This window comes from Marmota marmota, unplaced genomic scaffold, assembly GCF_001458135.2.
Source record: "Marmota marmota marmota unplaced genomic scaffold, marMar, whole genome shotgun sequence".
Lineage (NCBI taxonomy): Eukaryota > Metazoa > Chordata > Mammalia > Rodentia > Sciuridae > Marmota > Marmota marmota.
In genome coordinates this window covers 30,490,167-30,508,811 of record NW_025999990.1, presented here as the reverse complement: position 1 = coordinate 30,508,811, position 18,645 = coordinate 30,490,167, and the positions used below count along the sequence as shown (strand labels likewise).

General features: G+C 38.5%; 1 protein-coding gene and 1 long non-coding RNA gene across 3 annotated transcripts; one reads left to right on the top strand and one right to left on the bottom strand.

The window, feature by feature from the left end:
• Positions 1 to 5,611: 5,611 nt before the first annotated feature.
• Znf24 (zinc finger protein 24) lies at positions 5,612 to 16,631 on the bottom strand. 2 transcript variants are annotated; one of them, XR_007348838.1, is made up of 5 exons: positions 16,505 to 16,631; positions 13,742 to 14,245; positions 13,353 to 13,500; positions 8,266 to 10,919; positions 5,612 to 5,956 (listed from the first exon to the last, which is right to left on the bottom strand). XR_007348838.1 is itself a non-coding variant. In XM_015482439.2 (4 exons), exons 2-4 carry the CDS (start codon positions 14,159 to 14,161, stop codon positions 10,381 to 10,383), a joined length of 1,107 nt encoding a protein of 368 aa, XP_015337925.1. In that variant the 5' UTR covers positions 14,162 to 14,245; positions 16,505 to 16,631; the 3' UTR covers positions 5,612 to 10,380. The 2 variants fall into 2 exon arrangements, 1 of the variants encoding a protein (XP_015337925.1); XM_015482439.2 differs by having other exon boundaries at positions 5,612 to 10,919.
• On the top strand, positions 16,537 to 17,839 carry LOC125617739. The gene is made up of 2 exons (XR_007348839.1): positions 16,537 to 16,666; positions 17,570 to 17,839. It is a non-coding gene; the product is annotated as an uncharacterized LOC125617739 (long non-coding RNA).
• Positions 17,840 to 18,645: the final 806 nt, after the last annotated feature.

The window sequence follows — 18,645 nt, the reverse complement described above, 5'->3', positions numbered from 1 at the left end:
CCACAGCATGGTTTAGGCACTGAGCAGGGTGGTGATTCTGTGAGGAGGCAATAGACTTTTTTAGGAGTGGTTTTGGGCTTTCAGCAAAATTGAACAGAAGGTCATGGATTTCACATATACTCTATACTCCTACACATACATAGCCTCCCTCATTATCACTATTCTCTACCAAGGTGATATCATTATTACAATTAATGAGCCTACCTTGACACATCACCCAAGCCTGTATTTTACATTAGGATTACTTTCAGTGTGGTACATTCTGTGGGTTTGGAGATTATATATATATAATATTATATATAACATTATATGTATATAATACTATACTATACTATTGTAGAATCATACAGAGTAGTTTCATTGCCTCAAAAATTCTCAGTGCTCCACCCATTCATCCCCTAACTCCAGTGATCACTGATTTTTTTAGGTGTCTCCATAGTTTTGTTTTGTATAGTGTTATATAGTAGGAATCACATGGTATGTAACCTCTTCAGATTAACTTTGTTCACTTAATAATATGTATTTGAGTTTTTATCAGGTCTTTTCATGCTTTGATAGCTCATTTATTTTTAGTACTGAATAAAACTTCAACATCTGGAATTACCACATTAATCCATTCACTTATTGAAGGACATTTTAGTTGCTTCCAAATGTAGGCAATTATTTTAAAAAGCTACTATAACATCTTTATGGAGGTTTTGTGTGAATGTAAGTTTTCAACTCCTTTGGGTAAAAACCAAGAGCTACAGTTGTTCAATTGTATAGTAAGACTGCATTTAGTTTTGTGAACTGCCAAATTGTCTTCTGCAGTGGCTTTACTGTTTTACATTCCCACCAATCATGTATGGAGAATACCACTTAGTCTACTTCCTTATCAGCACTTCGTGTTGTCAGTGTTCCAGATTTTAGCCATTCTAGTAGTTGTGTAGTAATATATTATTCTTGCTTTAATTTGCATTACCCTGATGATATGATATGGAACATCAGTTCAAGTGCTTATTTGCCATCAATATATTTTCTGTGGTGAGGTGTCTCTTAAGGACTTAGATTCATTTTTAAATCAGGTTTTTGTTTTCTTGTTGAGTTTTAAGAGTTCTTTGTGTGTTTTGAAAATATACTTTGTACAGTGTTATATAGTAGGAATCACACGATATGTAACCTCTTCAGATTAACTTCGGTATAGAGTATATGGGAAATCCATGACCTTCTTTGTACAGTGTTATATAGTGTATTTTATTAAGTATTTCTTTGTAAATATTTTCTTCTAGTTTGTGAGTCCACCCCTGCGCGTGCTCTCTCCCTTTCCATCTCTCCCCCACTGTCTCTCTCTCTCTCTCATTCTGGGTGCTGGGGATGGAACCCAGGAGCAGTCTACCACTAAGCTACATCCTCAGTCCTTTTTATTTTTCATTTTGAAACACGGTCTCACTAAGTTGCTGAGGCTGGGCTTGAACTTGCAATCCTCCTGCCTCAGCCTCCTGAGTTGCAAGGATTGCAGGTGTGTGCCACCATTCTCAGCTGGCTTTACCTTTTATTTTCATGATTATGTCTTCCACAAAGCAAAACTTTTAATTTTAATGAAGACCAGCTTATCAATTCTTTCCTTCATAGATCATGCCTTTGGTGTTGTATCTAAAAAGTCACTGATTGGTGTAAGCACAAATAACTGGAAATGGAAGCAGACCTCAAATGGATCAGCAAGCTTTTGTTTATTCAGCAGTGGAGTCAATCAGTCAGGCATCGGAGGGGCTCATTTTTGGGGTGGAAAATGGCCTCTGGTTATGAAGAATTCTGAGTTTTATAGGTTACAGTATGAGTGGTTAATTATCAGAGGCTCAGGCAAAACATGGCGGTCTGGGCAGAGTTGTAAAGATTCGAAACTTATTGTTACTGGGGATGGATGAAAGCTCAGAGTTCAGGCCCCCACTGCTTATTTTCTTCCTCTGGGGTCCACTGTTACCCAGAGCTTCACTGTTTACCCTCTCCTTCCTGGACTCATGGACAATGGGAAAGGGTGAAAGTCCAAAACCCAGCGTTTCAGTATCCACCTCCTACCTTCAGGACCCTTGGTTGTTGGGAAGGGATGAATGTTTGCTTTTGGTGGAGATGCTGGGGATTGAACCTGCTTATTTCCCTCGGGGTCCATTGTTTCTGGGAAAAGACTTACTGGGAGAGGATTAATAATTGCTTTCCATCACCCTCCTCCTCCTCCTTGGGGTCAGACACTTTTTTTTGGGGGGGGGGTTGTCATTTCCCTGTCCTGGGGGTTATGGTAAACCCGTATCCTTCAATTGGCCCTGAAGTATCTGATTTTCTGTTGTTTTTTAGTTTTGCAATTTATATTTAGGTTTATGATCCATTTTGATTTAATTTTTGTGAAAGATATAAGATCTGTCTTGATTCTTATTTTTAATTTTTTGTACTGAGGATTGAGCCCAATGGCGCTTTACCACTGAGCCACATCACCTCCAGCTCTTTTTATTTTTTATTTTGATACAGGTTCTCACTAAATTACTTTGGAACTTGCTAAGTTGCTGAGGCTGGGCTTCAACTTGCAATTCTCTTGTCTCACCCTCCCCAGCTGCGGGGATTATAGGTGTGTCCTACTCCACCCTGCTGTTCCAGTATTATCTGTCCAGTATTATCTGTTGGAAAGATCAATCTTTTTTTTTTTTTTTTGAGAGAGAGAGAGAGAGAGAGAATTTTAATATTTATTTTCGGCGGACACAACATCTTTGTTTTTTTATGTGGTGCTGAGGATCGAACCCCAGCTGCACGCATGCCAGGCGAGCACACTACCGCTTGAGCCACATCCCCAGCCCCAAGACAATCTTTTAACTCCATTGTATTGCTCTTGTTACTTTGTCAAAGATCAGTTGACTACATTTATGTAGGTCTATTTTGAGGTCTCCATTCTGTCTTGTGGATCTACTTGACAATTCTTTCACCAAGACTATTGTTATTGTAGCTTTATAGTAAGTTTTGAAATTGGATATTGCCTGTCCTCAGCTTTGCTATTCTTCAGTATTGTGTTAGCTATTATGGGCATTTTGCCTCTCCATGTAAACTTTAGAATCAGTTTGTCAGTATTCACAAATTAGCTTTGATTTTATTGGGATTGCATTAAATCTAGAGAATTTGAGTACTGACATCTTGATATTAAGCTTCCTATCCATAAATGTGGATGTCTCCATTTTATTTAGTTTTTTTTTCAATCTAAGTTTTGTAGCTTTCCTCATATAGATTTTGTGAAATTTTTGTTAGATTTATATCCATTTTTTTTAGAAGGACTGGCATTGTTTTTAACTTCAAGCTTCATATGTTCATTGTTGGTATACAGTTAAATCTTTGTATGACTTTTTTCATTAGATGACAGGCATTGTATATTTTGTGTTTTGTTGGGTGCTGCATATTTCAAAATTCATCCATATATACATATATATTATAATATATATCATTATATATTACACATGTACATATTAATGTATATATATTACATTCAGGGATGTCTAGGTCATTATTTTGCCTTGTAGGATGATTAGCAACGTATCTCAAGCCTCTACCCACTAGATGCCAATAATGCCCATCTCTCCTGGCTAACAGCTAAAAACATCTTCAGACATTGCTGAATGTCTCCTGGGGTGTAGTTGCTCTTGTTTGAGAACCACTGCTCTTCCCCATGTCCGGTGGATTACAAAGTTTCCTACTCTGGCTCTTTGTGATTTCTAGTGATTTTTCCCCTCTAATCTCTTTGTTCTTTCCCCAAACTCAATTGTGCTTTTAAGTACTCAACTGAATACTCAAGGAGGAATCCTCTGAAAAATTCATGTCTTCTTTCTGTGCACTTATCTCCTCTCTGGTACTCTGACCTGCAAAAGTCAGCTACAATGGCCTCCTGGGACCCCTTGCTCCATTTTCTCCACTTAATTCCAAGCTAGGTCTGGTTTCCTGGTCCCTGTGCTGTGGCCCGGTATTAAACTGGGGCAATTTAAGTTTACATCACTGGTTTCTTTTCTTGTGGAGATCTCATGTTTCCCGTTCTTTGCCTCTGTGTGATATATTTTGTCCAATATTCTACTTGGTCAGGCAGGTTAGATCTGGTCCCTGTACCCCATCTGACATGAAGGGTTGTTTTCTTCTTGGTACTGGGGGATTGAACCCAGGGGCACTTAACCACTGAGCCACATTCCAGACTTTTTTTTTTTTTTTTTTTTAGTGATACAGGGTCTCAGTAAATTGCTGAGACTAGCCTCAAACTGTGCTCATCCTACCTCAGCTTCCCCAATCACTGGGATCACAGGTATGCTCCACCATGCACCTCTGTCTTCGGAAGTGTTTTCAGTGACAAAAACAGTATAACTATTTGTTAATTAGAAAAACCCAGAAGGTGATTTGATGTGAGGTTAAGGATTACTGGAATGTTGAGTTATGTGAAAGGACTTGGATCCAGTGAGAGGTTAGTCTTACACAGAAGCAGTTGGTCTAAAATTGAGAAGGAAGAAAGATACAAGATTAACTAGTCAACCTGTGATAATCGTAAGTGGTTTCCTGTTTTCTAATAAATACATTTTAGGTACATACGTATTGAGGAAAGGTAATGCGATTTAGACAGGTTGGCCAGGGAAGTTTGCACAAAGCAAACTTTAAGGAAGCCAACCACGAGACTCTGGAGGAAGGCTGTTCCAGGCGTGGGGACAGCAATTACCAAGAACTTGATGTGGAAGCCATGCTTGATTAGCAAGGAGGATAATGTGGCTGGAGAGAATGAACATCGGGAAAAGGTAAGGCCAGAGAGACAAAGGTGGTGAGGGGGGCAGGCAGTCAGTGAAGACCTGGTTGGCCACTGGCAGAACTGACTTTTCCTTTGAACAAGATGATAGACCATTAGAAGTTTTGGGCAAAGGAATATGACAGGATGCTGAGAACAGTTGAACAAAACAAAATCACCATCTGGTTTTAAATTCTTAAAATGTTTCTTTACATATTTTATGAAGGTAATGTAAGTTTAGAAATAAAAATCACCCAGTCATACGTAATTCTAGTAACACCCCACTAACATTTTGTTCTCTATACATTCATATGGATGTTTCTTTAAAGACCTGTCCCCATTTCTAAGTATTAAACCAGTATTATTAAACCAAACGTATTAATTTATTGTGCAGGTCTCGAGCATCTACAAATCCACAGGTCTGATAACCTCATGGGGTGGATATCAAATCATAGGGAGTGTTCTAAGAGCAGCATTAGAAAGTAGGTGCAACACAGACCCAACAGTGTCATACCCGAGTCTCACACAAATTAATCTGGAGGAAGGATGGGAAGAGAACTGTCAAAGTGGCTGTGTGAAACTGTTGATTCATGCATTTCAACATAGATGTGCAGTTACTGTTGAAAAGTGTGTGTGTGTGTATGGCACGTGGTATAGAGAGAGCAGGATGACAAATGGCAGAGGTTGACAGAGGCCAAATAATGGAAGGCCATGCTGTTTTATTAATTCATATTGTGTGTGAAGTGTAAGCCTAGAATTTTAAATTTCAAAGGTCTTCTATAAATCAATGAGAAAATACAAATAATCTATATGTTTATCAGGACAGAAACCAAATCCAAATATCTTAAACAAGAAAGGGACTTTATTGGCTCACAAAACTTTAAAGTCCGGAGGTAGGGCAAGCTTTAGGCACAGCTGGATCTAGGGCCTCCAGAAAAATGACATCAGAACTTAGTTCTCTTTCCATTTTAGTTGGCCTCCAAGTTTCTCCTCAGACAGGCTTTCTCCACATAGTACAAATTCAGGCTCGAGTGGTCCTTGGTTCCTGGGATCTCTGTGAAGCCTTCTTCCAGTAGTTTTAGCAGTTCTGTTGAGGGCTCTCCTTAGCCTGGCTTAAACTACACACGCATTGTTTAACAGCTGCTGCTAGGGAGCTGTGGGACTGAGGAGGCCAGGACACGTGCTCACCTAAGCCACAAGGGAATGGGTTCACCGCAATAAATAAGGGTTGTTATCAGAAGATGGGAAAAAAGATGAACAAATAAAAACAAATGCACACAACCCAATACGAAAGCAGGTAAAAGAAACGACCAATCCATGGTATAACTATAGATGACTGATAACCACAAAAATAATTCCAACTTCACTATTTATCAGGGAAATGCAAAATAAAGGGCTTTCTTTTTTCTTTTTTGCCCAACATTTAAAAACTATCAAGTATAGGTAAGGCTATGTGGGGAAAGGAGCACTTTCCATACAGTTGGTGAAAATATATTAGTTTTCATGAAGACCTTTTGGAAGGCTAAGGTGGGTCTATAAGACCGCAAACTTTTAAACCCAACCATCTACCTTACAGGACTCCAACCTAAGGAATTATTCAACACATCCACAAAGATCTGAATGTTTACTTTGGCAATGTAATAGCAGAAGAAAAAAGGGGTAAATAGTTAAATAATGGTATTTTCATAGTTTTAATCCCATTTAACTGTAAAAGAAATTTAAAGACCTCAGTGTCATTTCTGAGATAAAAAAATGAATTTCAGATGTATGATCCTATGTAAAAATAGTGTTTATGTATGGTCACATGGAAATTTATAGAAAGGGTATTAGAAGGATGTATACTGAACTATGGAAAGTGGAATTTGACTGGAAGCCCTGAAAAAAATAGTCTCTTTGCTCTTATACTTGTGTACCTTTTAAGTTTTGTATAATGGGAAGGTAGTCATTTATACTTTCACAATTAAAAAAAAAATGGGCAAAAGCAATTCACAATAGGAAAAAAAATGCCCAGTAAACATATGAAAAGATGTTAAAGATGTTCCTCCTTGTTAATCAAAGAAAAGAAATAAACAAAACAAACAAACAAAAAACACATTTGCCTATATCAGGCAAAAAATTTTAAGGACACAGCATTGGTAGGAGTGTAGGCATACAGTCATTCTTACTACTGAATAGAGTTGTAAACTGATATAATCTTTTTGATGGTATTTTTCAAAAATGTCAAATGTGCATTCCCTGATCCAATAAATACACTTCTAGCTATTTGTATTACGGAAATACCCACAAAGGTAACAAAATATATGTATGTACAGGATGTTAACTATGCCTGTTATTTATAAAAAAACCAATAATCCATCAACGTGGGGTTGGTTAACTAAGAGTATATTCATGTAATGAAATAGTATTCAGCTATAAAAAAATGTCTATATCAATGTAGAGGGAGGGGGGCAAGTCTTAGTGCAATATATGTAAAATGGGCATATGTACCAACTTCATATGGTTGCTGAGGGTTAAAGAGTTAATCCATGGTAAAGCACTTTAATAGGTGCCTATAGGCAGCAACCCAACCCCAAGTGTTACCAAATAAAGTATTTTTGCTTAAATATGTATACCTAAATCTAGAAGAACAACAAATCAATGAGCATCTTGTTTTCACATTTGTTAACCAAAAAACATAAAAATGTAAGATTTATCAACCAAGATTTAACAGCCTTATAGTGAAAACTATCTGTACTTGAGTCCACAGAACTAGATTTGGGTTTTAGTTTTAATTGGAAACATGTAAGTCATGTATCTCTGAATCTTGTTTTCCTAGTCTACAAATCCAGGTGGGATAGGTAATGTCTAATCCAATACTTAGCATGCAGATTATTTCAATACGTGTAACCTCCCCTTCATTTGACACAAATGTAAGACACTGTTAAATGGTCAATATATCGACTGTTGTCAATGTAAAGAGCATAACCTCCAAGAAAACTATAAAACTTAACAGTAACTAGCAAATGCTCCCAGTAGCTAAAGGCTACTGCAAGCCCCTAACACAATAGTTCACTGCTAACCAAACACATGTTCTGGTTAGGTCACTGCTTGGCAACCAATTTACAATGATTTTCTGTATGGGCATAAGTGAAATGTCTGAATGAAACCATAAATCACTAATGAGCTATTCTAAATCAATGTCTAGTTAACCCTAACCAAAGATGGTGAGCACACATCCCATCACATCGTCTCCCTGTGTACCACCATCTGTTTTTGTTTTTGTTTTTTTCCTTATCTAGTTGCTTTCCCCACATGCCTTGCCTTAGAATTTGAACTCTGCACAGGTATCAGCTGGCAAAACCAAAACATATTTGCCAAATATAATGCTACTTTTTCTGTGCTCTCACAACACCCAACATCTTTGGCATTTATGACAAATCTACCAAAGGGAAGCTTCCTCAAATACAAGATCTTAGAAAGCACAAAATTCAACTTCTGAGACATCACTCCCTTCTTACCTACTCTGATACAAGAATCCTGTCATCCCAGCAGTCTTCCAAATATGCCACCTAAAATGTACTTGGAAAGAAGCAAGTTATAAATAAATAAATAAACTCAAGATCATTTTATCTCAGAGCAGAGGAGTTTATAGCTTTATTGGACATTGACTTGTTTCCTCTCAGTCACAAGGAAAAAAAGACCCCAACAAAAGTCCCTACATTTTCTTGTATAACTTAAAATACATTATATCATTACTACATATTTATACTTCAATAAATCTTAATCTATAAAGCACATTTCTTATAATTGTTATCAGAAAATCTATAAACAAGCTCCATTCTGCCTCACTTCTCCACCAGCTGGCCTTGCATTTATTACTATGCTTTTTATCAGGCTCATGCAAATAATCTTCCCATTTTGATCCAAGCACCAAATACAACCCAAATCTCTGCAACTATGAAATATTTGGATTTGCATGGATCACTTTCCATACAATGATGCCCACTGTAAAAAGCCTTTTCTCATTCAATATTTTAACTTCCAGAGTTTTCCACTAAGCAGTAGAAACACAGTACTTGGAATTCTCAGTCAAGAAGTATATAACCCTACTACTAACAATGTATTACTTTAATACATTTTAAAAAATGTGTTAAGACTGAAAATTAAAAATAGTTCAATCAATCTGATAGTTAATAAACTAGTTGTTAATAGCCTAGTTGTTTATTTTTAAAGAACAGTCCATTTAACTTAACATGTAGGTACAACCTCAACACTACTAGAGATTGATTTTTTTTTTTTTTTTTAAAGAGATTAATAAACCTCCAAACTGTGATAAGAATGTATCCTGGACTCACCTCTGAAGAATGCTGGAGAGCTGGCTAGCTCTTTGAGCTGATTCCTCATCCCCCTCCAAATACAACACCCTGGTAAGAGAACTATGGCTCTGGGAATCTCAGAGGTGACATTCCTGGGAATGCTGACAGGGGAAAAGAGGGTAACTACATGAAACAGCTTTATATTAAATCCCCTATGATTTACAGTGGAAGAAATACCTACCAACTTAATGGTAGGATTACAGTACCTAGCACAGTGCCTTGTCGGTAGAAAATGTTTTAATAATAAATGCATGGCTGCTTTAGCCTGGTGTTCAACCCTTTTGTACCATAGGAATAAAAATAGCAAACCTGATACATGATGCCTTGTTAGGTAATCATCTGTCTTTAATAAAGATGAAGGCAAAAGAATGATTAATTAATCTTTTGATTCTCTTTTCCCGAAAGCCAAGTCAGACCATTAACTTGTGTTTACATTTGCCTTTCAATACTGCCATTTTTAGTGTTAAAATTTCTACCTTAACACTTCTACAATTATTGTTAAACTACTTTTAAATAATAAATGGGAAAATATTTTCATTAGTTAACAGGCCCCAATAAGATACAATGAGCAGTTTGTCAGTTTCCTGTGGGAGATGGACTATACTTAAAATTCCTACATTTCAATGCAGAGATCAAAGTATTTGTATATCTTCCCAACCTAGACATTCCATTCACTTTTTTGAGATTTTATCACCATCACTTATCTGAGATCTTAAGGCTCCTTTTATTTTGATGCTTTCAGCCATTCTTTATGTTCTGTTTTCTCAAAAGTATATTCTAATTAGGTAAAACAGAAAGATATATTTTAAAAAGATGGTTTTGAGACTTTATAGTTCTTACGTTACCCTTTAAAAGTAGAAAGGAATGTATCCTTACAAAGAACATTTCAATGATCAACATAGAAATAAGGTATTTGTCTAGGAAATAAAACTTAAAAGAAAGGGAAAAACAATCAGGTAGTTCATTATTTGGAAAAAATAGAGAATATAAACATCACATGGAGAAATTAGGCATTAACACCTGAATTAAGTTTAAAATTTCAGTTTCTAGGCAGGTATACCACCATTTTTTCCCCAAGATAAAATAATAATGGTGAATGAAGACTTTTTTATATTTCCCAGTGGATTTTCTGACAGTCAATAGGGAAAAAAACTATTCTATATCACTTCATGTTTTTAACTGTGTCTTCATTTCTGAAGAAAAAGACCTGAGTGCTGATTTGTGTGTGTGTGTGTGTGTGTGTGTGTGTGTGACTTCTTAAACTTTCACAACATTCAGAAGTTTTTCTGCATTGTGTCTTCTCTGATGTCTAAAAAGATTTGAGCTTTGACTATAAGATTTCCCACACTGAACACATTCATAAGGTTTCTCCCCAGTATGGATTCTCTGATGATTAATAAGCCCAGAATTCTGGCTAAAGGCTTTCCCGCATTCAAGACATTTGTAAGGTTTTTCTCCAGTATGGACTCTCTGATGTTGTACGAGGATGGAACTTCTGCTGAATGCCTTCCCACACTCAACACAGCCATAAGGTTTCTCCCCACTGTGGATTCTTTGATGGAGAATAAGAGCTGAGCCTTGACTGAAGTGTTTTCCACATTCATCACATATATGTTGTTTCTTCCGAGAGGGATTTCTCTTTCTTTCAAACCTGCCCTTTGGGAAACAGGTTTCTCCATATTTAAAAATCTGAGGAACACCTATATTGAGAGTACCAGGAACTTCATGAGATTCTACTGCTAAAGGAATTTCCTGTTTTGGAGCTAGTGCTCCATTTTCAGTCCGAGCATCATCATCTGAAACAAAGAGAAAATGCAAATATGAAATAAAGAGAAAATGCACAGCCTATCTGGGGAGAAAAGATGTTCGAAAGAAAAAAAATTTAAATGAACTAAGAATAAATTGTTTCTGCACATCTATAAACAGCATTCTGATAATTAGTGTTAAGGATGCTCCCCGCCCCCCAAAAACATAAAATGACTAATTATAAAGCTAATGAAGTAACAGCATAACATGATGACATAAAAAGTTCTATTTAAATTAAACACTAATCTAGAGAATAATAAATGGTAGATTCTAAGATAGTTTGGGAGATAGTCAAAATGAAATAGTTAGGTCTAGAAGAAATTTTGTTAGAAAAAAAATGGCCATTAGGAAATCATAATGTTCTTTAAGAAAAATTAAATCAAGGGCTGGGGTTGTGGCTCAGCTCGCCCAGCACGTGCGAGGTCCTGGGTTCGATCCTCAGCACCACATAAAAAATAAAGGTATTATATCCATCTACAACTAAAAAATAAATATTTTTAAAAAATTAAATCAAAACACAAAGGTGTAAATAATAAGTAGTCTGTCAAAAAGTAGCTATTTCTGAAAATAAGCAAGGCAGATCATAGCCAAGATTAAATTAAAAGCAGACAACAGGTTCTGATAAAAAAAAAAAAGGGTCTGAAGAAGGGTTTAGAGCATCCTATGTTAACTGAAGACAAGGTACTTAAAAATTCAATATATCTTTAACCAATAAGAGGTTTCCTATAAAAGAAACCTGCCCTACTTGGTATCTGCCCTACTTGGTATTTAGAAAAACTGTCATTTCTAAGCCTCAGTGAGAGATGTCCAGTGAAAACAAAGCCTAAATTACCAACAGGAAGTACCATCACCAGGGGCTGGGGATGTGGCTCAAGTGGTAGCACGCTCGCCTGGTATGCGTGTGGCCCGGGTTCGATCCTCAGCACCACATACAAACAAAGATGTTGTGTCCACCGAGAACTAATAAATAAATATTAAAAAATTCTCTCTCTCTAAAAAAAAAAAAGAAGTACCATCACCAACCTATAGTCAGAAGTAAGAGTAAGTCTTATGTAAGGATTCCCTAAAACTTCAAGTCTCAAAAAATTACGGTTGATATAGATAGGGTAAGTAACATCACTCAAAAAAGTGGTCAACAGTATTATGATCAACAAAGAGATAATAAGTCAGGAGAAGAGACAGAGACTCTGACTCTTAAAGGTTTATAGAAGATTAATTAACTAAGGCATGGAAACTTGAAGAACAGAGAAGTATGAAGATTAAGTGTGGACAATGGGGCACAGAAAAAAAATCAATGTCCCAAATGTGGAGGAGACTAGAGTGCTGAAATGAGGCTATTAAAAAACAGGTAAAAAAATTATTCTAAATTTCACAACAAGGAGAACTTCTCTCTCAAGCAAATGACACGTCCAAAGATCAAGGGCTGTGGTTCTTAAAACATTCTTACACAGAAGAATGTCCCACAAAACATGTACAATTGCAGATTTTCAGCAAACTTGATTTGTGAGCACTGTCCCCTTGGCAAAGGAAACCTGCTCAGACTTCATTCTGTGGCATACCAGAATTATCACCAATTATATCAAGAAATGATCCCCAAAGCAGTTTCATTTAAACTCGTAAATATAAAAGGAAATCCAGCCATTTATAAAATACACTGGGTTGTATCAAAGTATAAAAAAGTATGTACATGGCATTAATTGCCAATATAGAGAGAACAAGTGATCTAAGTGAATTATTACAATTATGGAATTTTAACTTAATTTTCCTGCATTCAGAGATTATAGCTAGAAAGTCTATTTTTGCATAAATACTTAGAAAAAGGAAAGAATTTACCCTAAAAATCATTTTTACAAAAAAGTTTTTAAAAAAATGATTCTAGGTAGCACATTGAGGAAAAAAAGAAGTAGCTAAAAATTTAGAAAACTTCAGTGATATATAATAAACTAAAAGGTAAGAGGCATGAGATAAACTTATTATAATAGAATTAGACAGGAAACTAAGAGTAAATGGAAAACAGATTCAGATGACAAATAAGCAATACTAAGTATAAAATAGAAGGACCTGGTCTATAGGTGGGTGCTGGCTCAGAGTAAGACAAATGCTAGTGTGACATGGGAGGTCTTCAGAAAAGAGGGAAGAAAAGGCTGAGATGTCCCAGGGAGCAGGGTGGAAGATTTGAGGTCAGCAATCAAATTTTATCAGAAAAGAATCAAGATTTTTTTTTTTTTTTTGGTAGTTCTGGGACTCAAAACCCAAGGCCTTGTGCTTGATAGGCAAGCACTCTATCACTAAGTTACATCCCTGGCCCCCCAAATCAAGGATTTTATAGTATGTCTGTCCAAGGAGTTGGGTTAAAAGTCCCCCCACAATAAGAACAAGCAAACAGTTCTGGAAAAAAGCCCACACAAAGTTTTGGTCCTTACCACAGTGCCTTAAGGAATGGAGTTCCCAGGATGCCCACTTGAGCTGGTTCTCCACAGCATCAAGCTCAGAACTTGGCAATCCCTGAGCATCTTCTTGAGATACTATCTCCTCTACTAGTACTTCTCTTTTCCGTCGACGGAGAGAAACCTGGAAAGATGATTTTGGTTCAGTTGAGAAAGAATTGTTACTAAACACATCCAAGAAAAACCATACAAAATATCTACTGCAGAGGCCCAGAGGGCCAAAAGACACAGAAAGAGAGTGGTAAGGAAATATGGAAGAAGGCATAGAAATAGTTTTAATCCAATCAAGTGAAATTAACTCAGCAGTTGACCAACTGCTATGTCAGTGCTTCTGACCCCAGGAAAAGTGATGCAAGCAGGCTCACCGGCTGTCCAGGGTCATCTAGTTCACTCTCCAAATCCTCCAGCACTGTCACTGCCTCTTCTCCATTCTCTGGATGATGCTCTCGAACCCAAGTCTGTAGCTCTTTGGGCAGGATAGCAACAAACTGCTCCAGCACCACTAGTTCCAAGATCTGTTCTTTTGTGTGCGTCTCTGGCCTGAGCCATAGACGGCAAAGTTCTCGGAGCTGGCTCACTGCTTCACGGGGCCCTGGTGAATCCTGGTATCCAAATTGCCTGAATCGCTGTCGGAAAACCTCTGGATCAGGGAGATGATTCCAGGTAATACTTGATCCCTCTTCACCATCAGGATCCTCTTCCAGCTTCACTCTGAGAATTTTTTCCTCTTCATCTGGAGTTGGGATGATAAGTATTGAATCTTCTTCCACTGACTGTGCAGACATCCTGATTTGTAATACTTCAAGAAAAGACAATAAAGGCAGGATAAAATCCTCAAAAAAAATGTCCTGTTTTCTTCACAGGTACTCCTGAGGCACAAGAAAGAAAAACACATGTGACCAAATATACTAAGAATTTGGATTAATACTGATAAAGTAAAAATATTTGTCTTCTACTGGATTAAAAATTCCAATCAAAAGCCTACACCAGGCCTGGGGTTGTGGCTCAGTGGTAGAGCACATGCCGAGCATGTGTGAGCACTGGGTTCAATTCTCAGCACCACATAAAAATAAATAAAGGTTCATCATTAACAAGAGCAATAAAAAGCCTATACCAGAGTCAGCAAAACTACAGATCGAAACCAAATCTAGCTTGATGCCTGTTTTCATAACACATCAGAAAAGTCTGAAATTTTTTGGTGGTTGAAAAAAATATTGCATGATGTGAAATTGTAAATTTAAAATGTCTATATCCATAAATTGTTTTATTTGTTCATGGTTCATACTACAATAGCAGAATTAAGTAGTTTCAACACAGACGATATGACCTAAAAACCTTAATTTTTATTATCTGGTCCTTTACAGAAAAACCTTGCCAGACTATGACCTACAAAGTTGACAAACCCTATTTCAACAATCAAATGAATCCGAGCAAGAACTGGTCTATGTCAGGGTCTTCTAAATGTGATTGATCTTGGAACACATTATGTACAATTTAGGGCTGGTGTTCTCTGACTTACTTGAGTCAACTCAAAAGTAACTGCTTTTTAAATTTTATTTTATTTTGTGTGGTGCCATGGTCCAGATGCTCTCAAATGTGCTTGACCACTGAGCTGAGTTACTTGCACAGCCATACTGCTTTTTAATTATCTACTTTAAAAGACATTTAAGAACTCTGTGGAATTAAAATATAGGGTGAAAAAATGTTTACTTGCTCAGTAACAGATCACATAAACTGGAAAAAAAATGCTATTTTGCATAGTAACATACAAATATTATTCATTCACCATACCATAAATACATTTAAATTTATAATGACAGGCATTAAACAGCAAATTCTGTTAAGAAAGGGCATTCTCAAAAGCCGGGAATGGTGGGGCAAGCCCGAAATCCCAGCAGCTCAGGAGGCTGTGAGCTCAATGCCAGCCTCAGCAACTTAGCAAGTTCCTAAGCAACTCAGTGAGACCCTATCTCTAAATAAAAATATTAAAAAAGGTTGGGCATGTGGCTCAATGGTTAAGCGCACCTGGGTTCAATTCCCAGTACCAAAAAATAATAATAACAAAAAGAAAACAACAAAGAAAAGACATTCTCAGAACCACTTTAACTTCTTGCAGTAGTTCAGAGGCTCTTATACTGGATGACTCAGTTTTCCCAGCTTCTAACTTCAGGGAATCTTTGTGCTACTTTCTGATCCCTTACTTAGTATTTGCATAGTCATGAGGAGGCCACGAATTGAGAATGAGCCATAGAGTAACTACATGTATTCAAGCTCCAGAATATAAAAGCTGTAACTTACAAAAACCACTTTGTAACTGATCAAGACGAAGAGTAAGAATCCGAAAATGCTTTATCCAGCAGGTAATACATACGGGTTTAAATACTCTGGATGTGGTGGTCTTACAAGCAGTCTAGCCAAAAGATTTACTCATCCCTATCCCAGGATCCGACCTTACCAATGGCTCAAGCATTTCTATATAAGAGAAATTTATTTTCCTTTTATGTTATATAGCACTCGGCTCGTGGGGCACGGGGAGAGCTGGGAGGCAGGCCTCGTGTCCCCAGTGTTTGGACGGGTGACTGATCCCAGGTGATCTTGCCTCAGTCCTGCAGAGACTCGCTGTTTATACCACCTTCGTCCCGAAGTCCTCCAGCCCCTCCTCCCAGCACTCCGAGCCGCGACCACAGACGACCAGAGGCCAACAAGTCACCACCACCTCGAATCCACGGCATTTCCGCCCGCGGCGAGCGGAACTACCAGTCCCAGCAGCCCCCGCGCAAGGCCCGCCCAGTCTCCACCTCCGCCGAGATAACTCCCAGAAGCCTCTGCGAGACGCCAGGGCCTCGAAATAGAACAAAACCGGCAGGTGGGGGAGGGGGGAAACGAGGGTTTCGGAGGGCAGAAGCAACGTACAACTCCTGGCGAATGCCTAAGGCTCGGGCGGGCCTCCCGCTGACCCCTTCCCGCCCCTCAACTGCTAGGCGCGGAGACCATGGCCCTTTCTCCGCGCCTCTTGTGAAGCTGAGAAAGGTTCCCGCCAGCTTCCTCGCCGGTTTCTGCTAAAAGGTCCGCAGACCGTAGCCCGGCGTCCCCCTCCTCCTCATACCCTTCCCTCAACTCGCGCAAACCTCTGGCTCAGGAACCGCAGCAGCTTCGCTGTCCAAGGCAGACGCAGAAACACCGCTTACAAGCCGTTTCCCAGAAGTCCCCGGAACGGACTCCTTCCGGTCTGCAGGCCCGAGGAGGCGGAGAGAGGCAAAGCCCCGCGTTGCCATGGAGATGCACTCCAGGTGGGGGAAGGGCGGCCTAACGACAATGACCGCATTGAGGCTGCGCTTGGCCTGGCGCCTCTGCTCGAATAGCCCAGCATTCTGTTCCGTTTTTAAAAAAAAGGAAAAGGGGGAATGCTGCCGTTAAGATAGTCTTTTCAGTTTCACAAACCCTTTCATGCATTATATCATGTGAGTAATCCCCTGGAAGAGTAAAAGTCAGTATTTATGAAAGCTTACGACATGATGCTGGCTACTGTCCCTGTGCTATACATGCACTGTGCTGTTTTGTTTTGTTTTGTTTTTTCTCAAAACTTCTATGATGTAGGAACTTTTATTATGCCCATTTCAGGCTAAGTGAGGCAGAAATAATTTGCCAAGAGCTCCTAACTCTTACGTTGAAATCAAGATTTGAAACCAAGACATGGCCCAAACCTTTGGCTCACACCAGCTATGTCACAGAGTTTTATTATGACCAATTTATGTATGTATATCAGAAGCAAAATGAGGCAGGTTGAGTTTTAGCAATGATGTTGAATAAGAATATCAATGGTCAGTCTTATTCAGTAGACATATTGAGCACCACCACAGCCTATTTCAAATATAACAGACTTGAGGCTCACCTATGGGAATACCTCCAGCCAATTACTTCCTTGGGAAGGTGGGGGACAGGGGTGGAACCCAGATGGAAATTCCAGGAAGGAATGTGGGAGTGAACCGCATGGAAAGGAAGACAATAGCCATAATACTTTTCAATGCCTGTTTAACATATTTTTTGCTGCATGCTCTAGCCAGAACTATATATAAACTCCTAAGCTGACACACCAAAATGGGTTTTTCTGCTATCAGGCCACCTCCCATGTGGCAGGAGTTCTCTCTCTTCTTGTTTAACTAAATCCTGCTCCATTTACTCTTCCCTTCCAGGATTGTGGACTTTATTCTTCAAAATATAGGAGACAAGAACCCAGAGGAAATTGGCCAAGTGGGAAACAGTCTCATCTCAAAACTCCAGTTTAAGGTCGCAGTGAATTTGCAGAATGCGTGAGCATCTGACTTCAGCCTGGGTATTTTGTGCCAAAAAACAATTGTAGACATAATCATTTAAAAACGTAAGTCAGAACACTTCATTTCGCTTTAAAGTCCTCCAATGGATCTCAGCTACCTTAAATATAACATAAAAACTCCTAACATTGACCTGCAAGATCTTCTGTAGTTTGTTACCTCTCTGACCAAAGCTTTTCGGCTCAATGTGGCCTAGGAGCTTCAGCCTCACTGCCAGCCTTTCCTTCTGGAAGCCTCCACATCCTTCATAGCACTGTTTAGAGGTAATCTCATTTATTTATTTACCTGTTTTGTTTTTGTCTGTAAGTCCTCGGTAGAGACAGGAACTTCTACTGCCTTGTTTACCACAGTATCCCCACCCAGTCCCAGGATGCTGACTGCCTGGTACATACAGAACTCGGTAAACTTTTGTTGAATAAATGAATGAATTGTGGGCTGGTCAGATTGCTGCCTTTGATGTCAGGCATCAGAAACCACACAAGAGAGCCCTGCTGTTTAAGATCTTTTGTTAGAAGCCTAGGTCCAGCCTTCCAGAAACATTCCAAAAATCTCAGAATTCTTTTTTTTTTCTTCTTCTTCTTCTTCTTTTTTGTCCCATTCAGGAAAGTACCCTCTGAAAAGTGCCCTTAGCCTCTCTCAGTTTTACGAATAAAAGGGTGAGTGAGTGAGCAGCCAATGGCATAGCACTACTGTTTACTCTGACCACAGCTCATCTTCCCATAACCCCTGCTAACTGTCTTGTAGGAGGCTGCAGAAATCCAGCTTTTTAACTCTCCTTCTTGGCTACTGTCTCCATCCAGCTTGGCTGCACTTTCCAACCTTTCCCTCCTTTGTGACTACGCAAGATATTTTTATTCTGTTTTGTTTTACTTTGTTTTTACATATGATTAACATTGGAAAGCAAAAAGTATAAGTATCAAATAAAAATGTTTGCAGAA

What these genes read in the sequence shown, in the direction of transcription:
- Znf24 (XM_015482439.2), bottom strand. Translation starts at nt 14,161, where the DNA reads ATGTCTGCACAGTCAGTGGAAGAAGATTCAATACTTATCATCCCAACT. An exon ending in TAGATGACCCTGGACAGCCG is followed by an intron (nt 13,501 to 13,741) that starts GTGAGCCTGCTT and finishes TCATCTTTCCAG; the next exon opens with GTTTCTCTCCGTCGACGGAA. An exon ending in CCATTCCTTAAGGCACTGTG is followed by an intron (nt 10,920 to 13,352) that starts GTAAGGACCAAA and finishes TCTTTGTTTCAG; the next exon opens with ATGATGATGCTCGGACTGAA.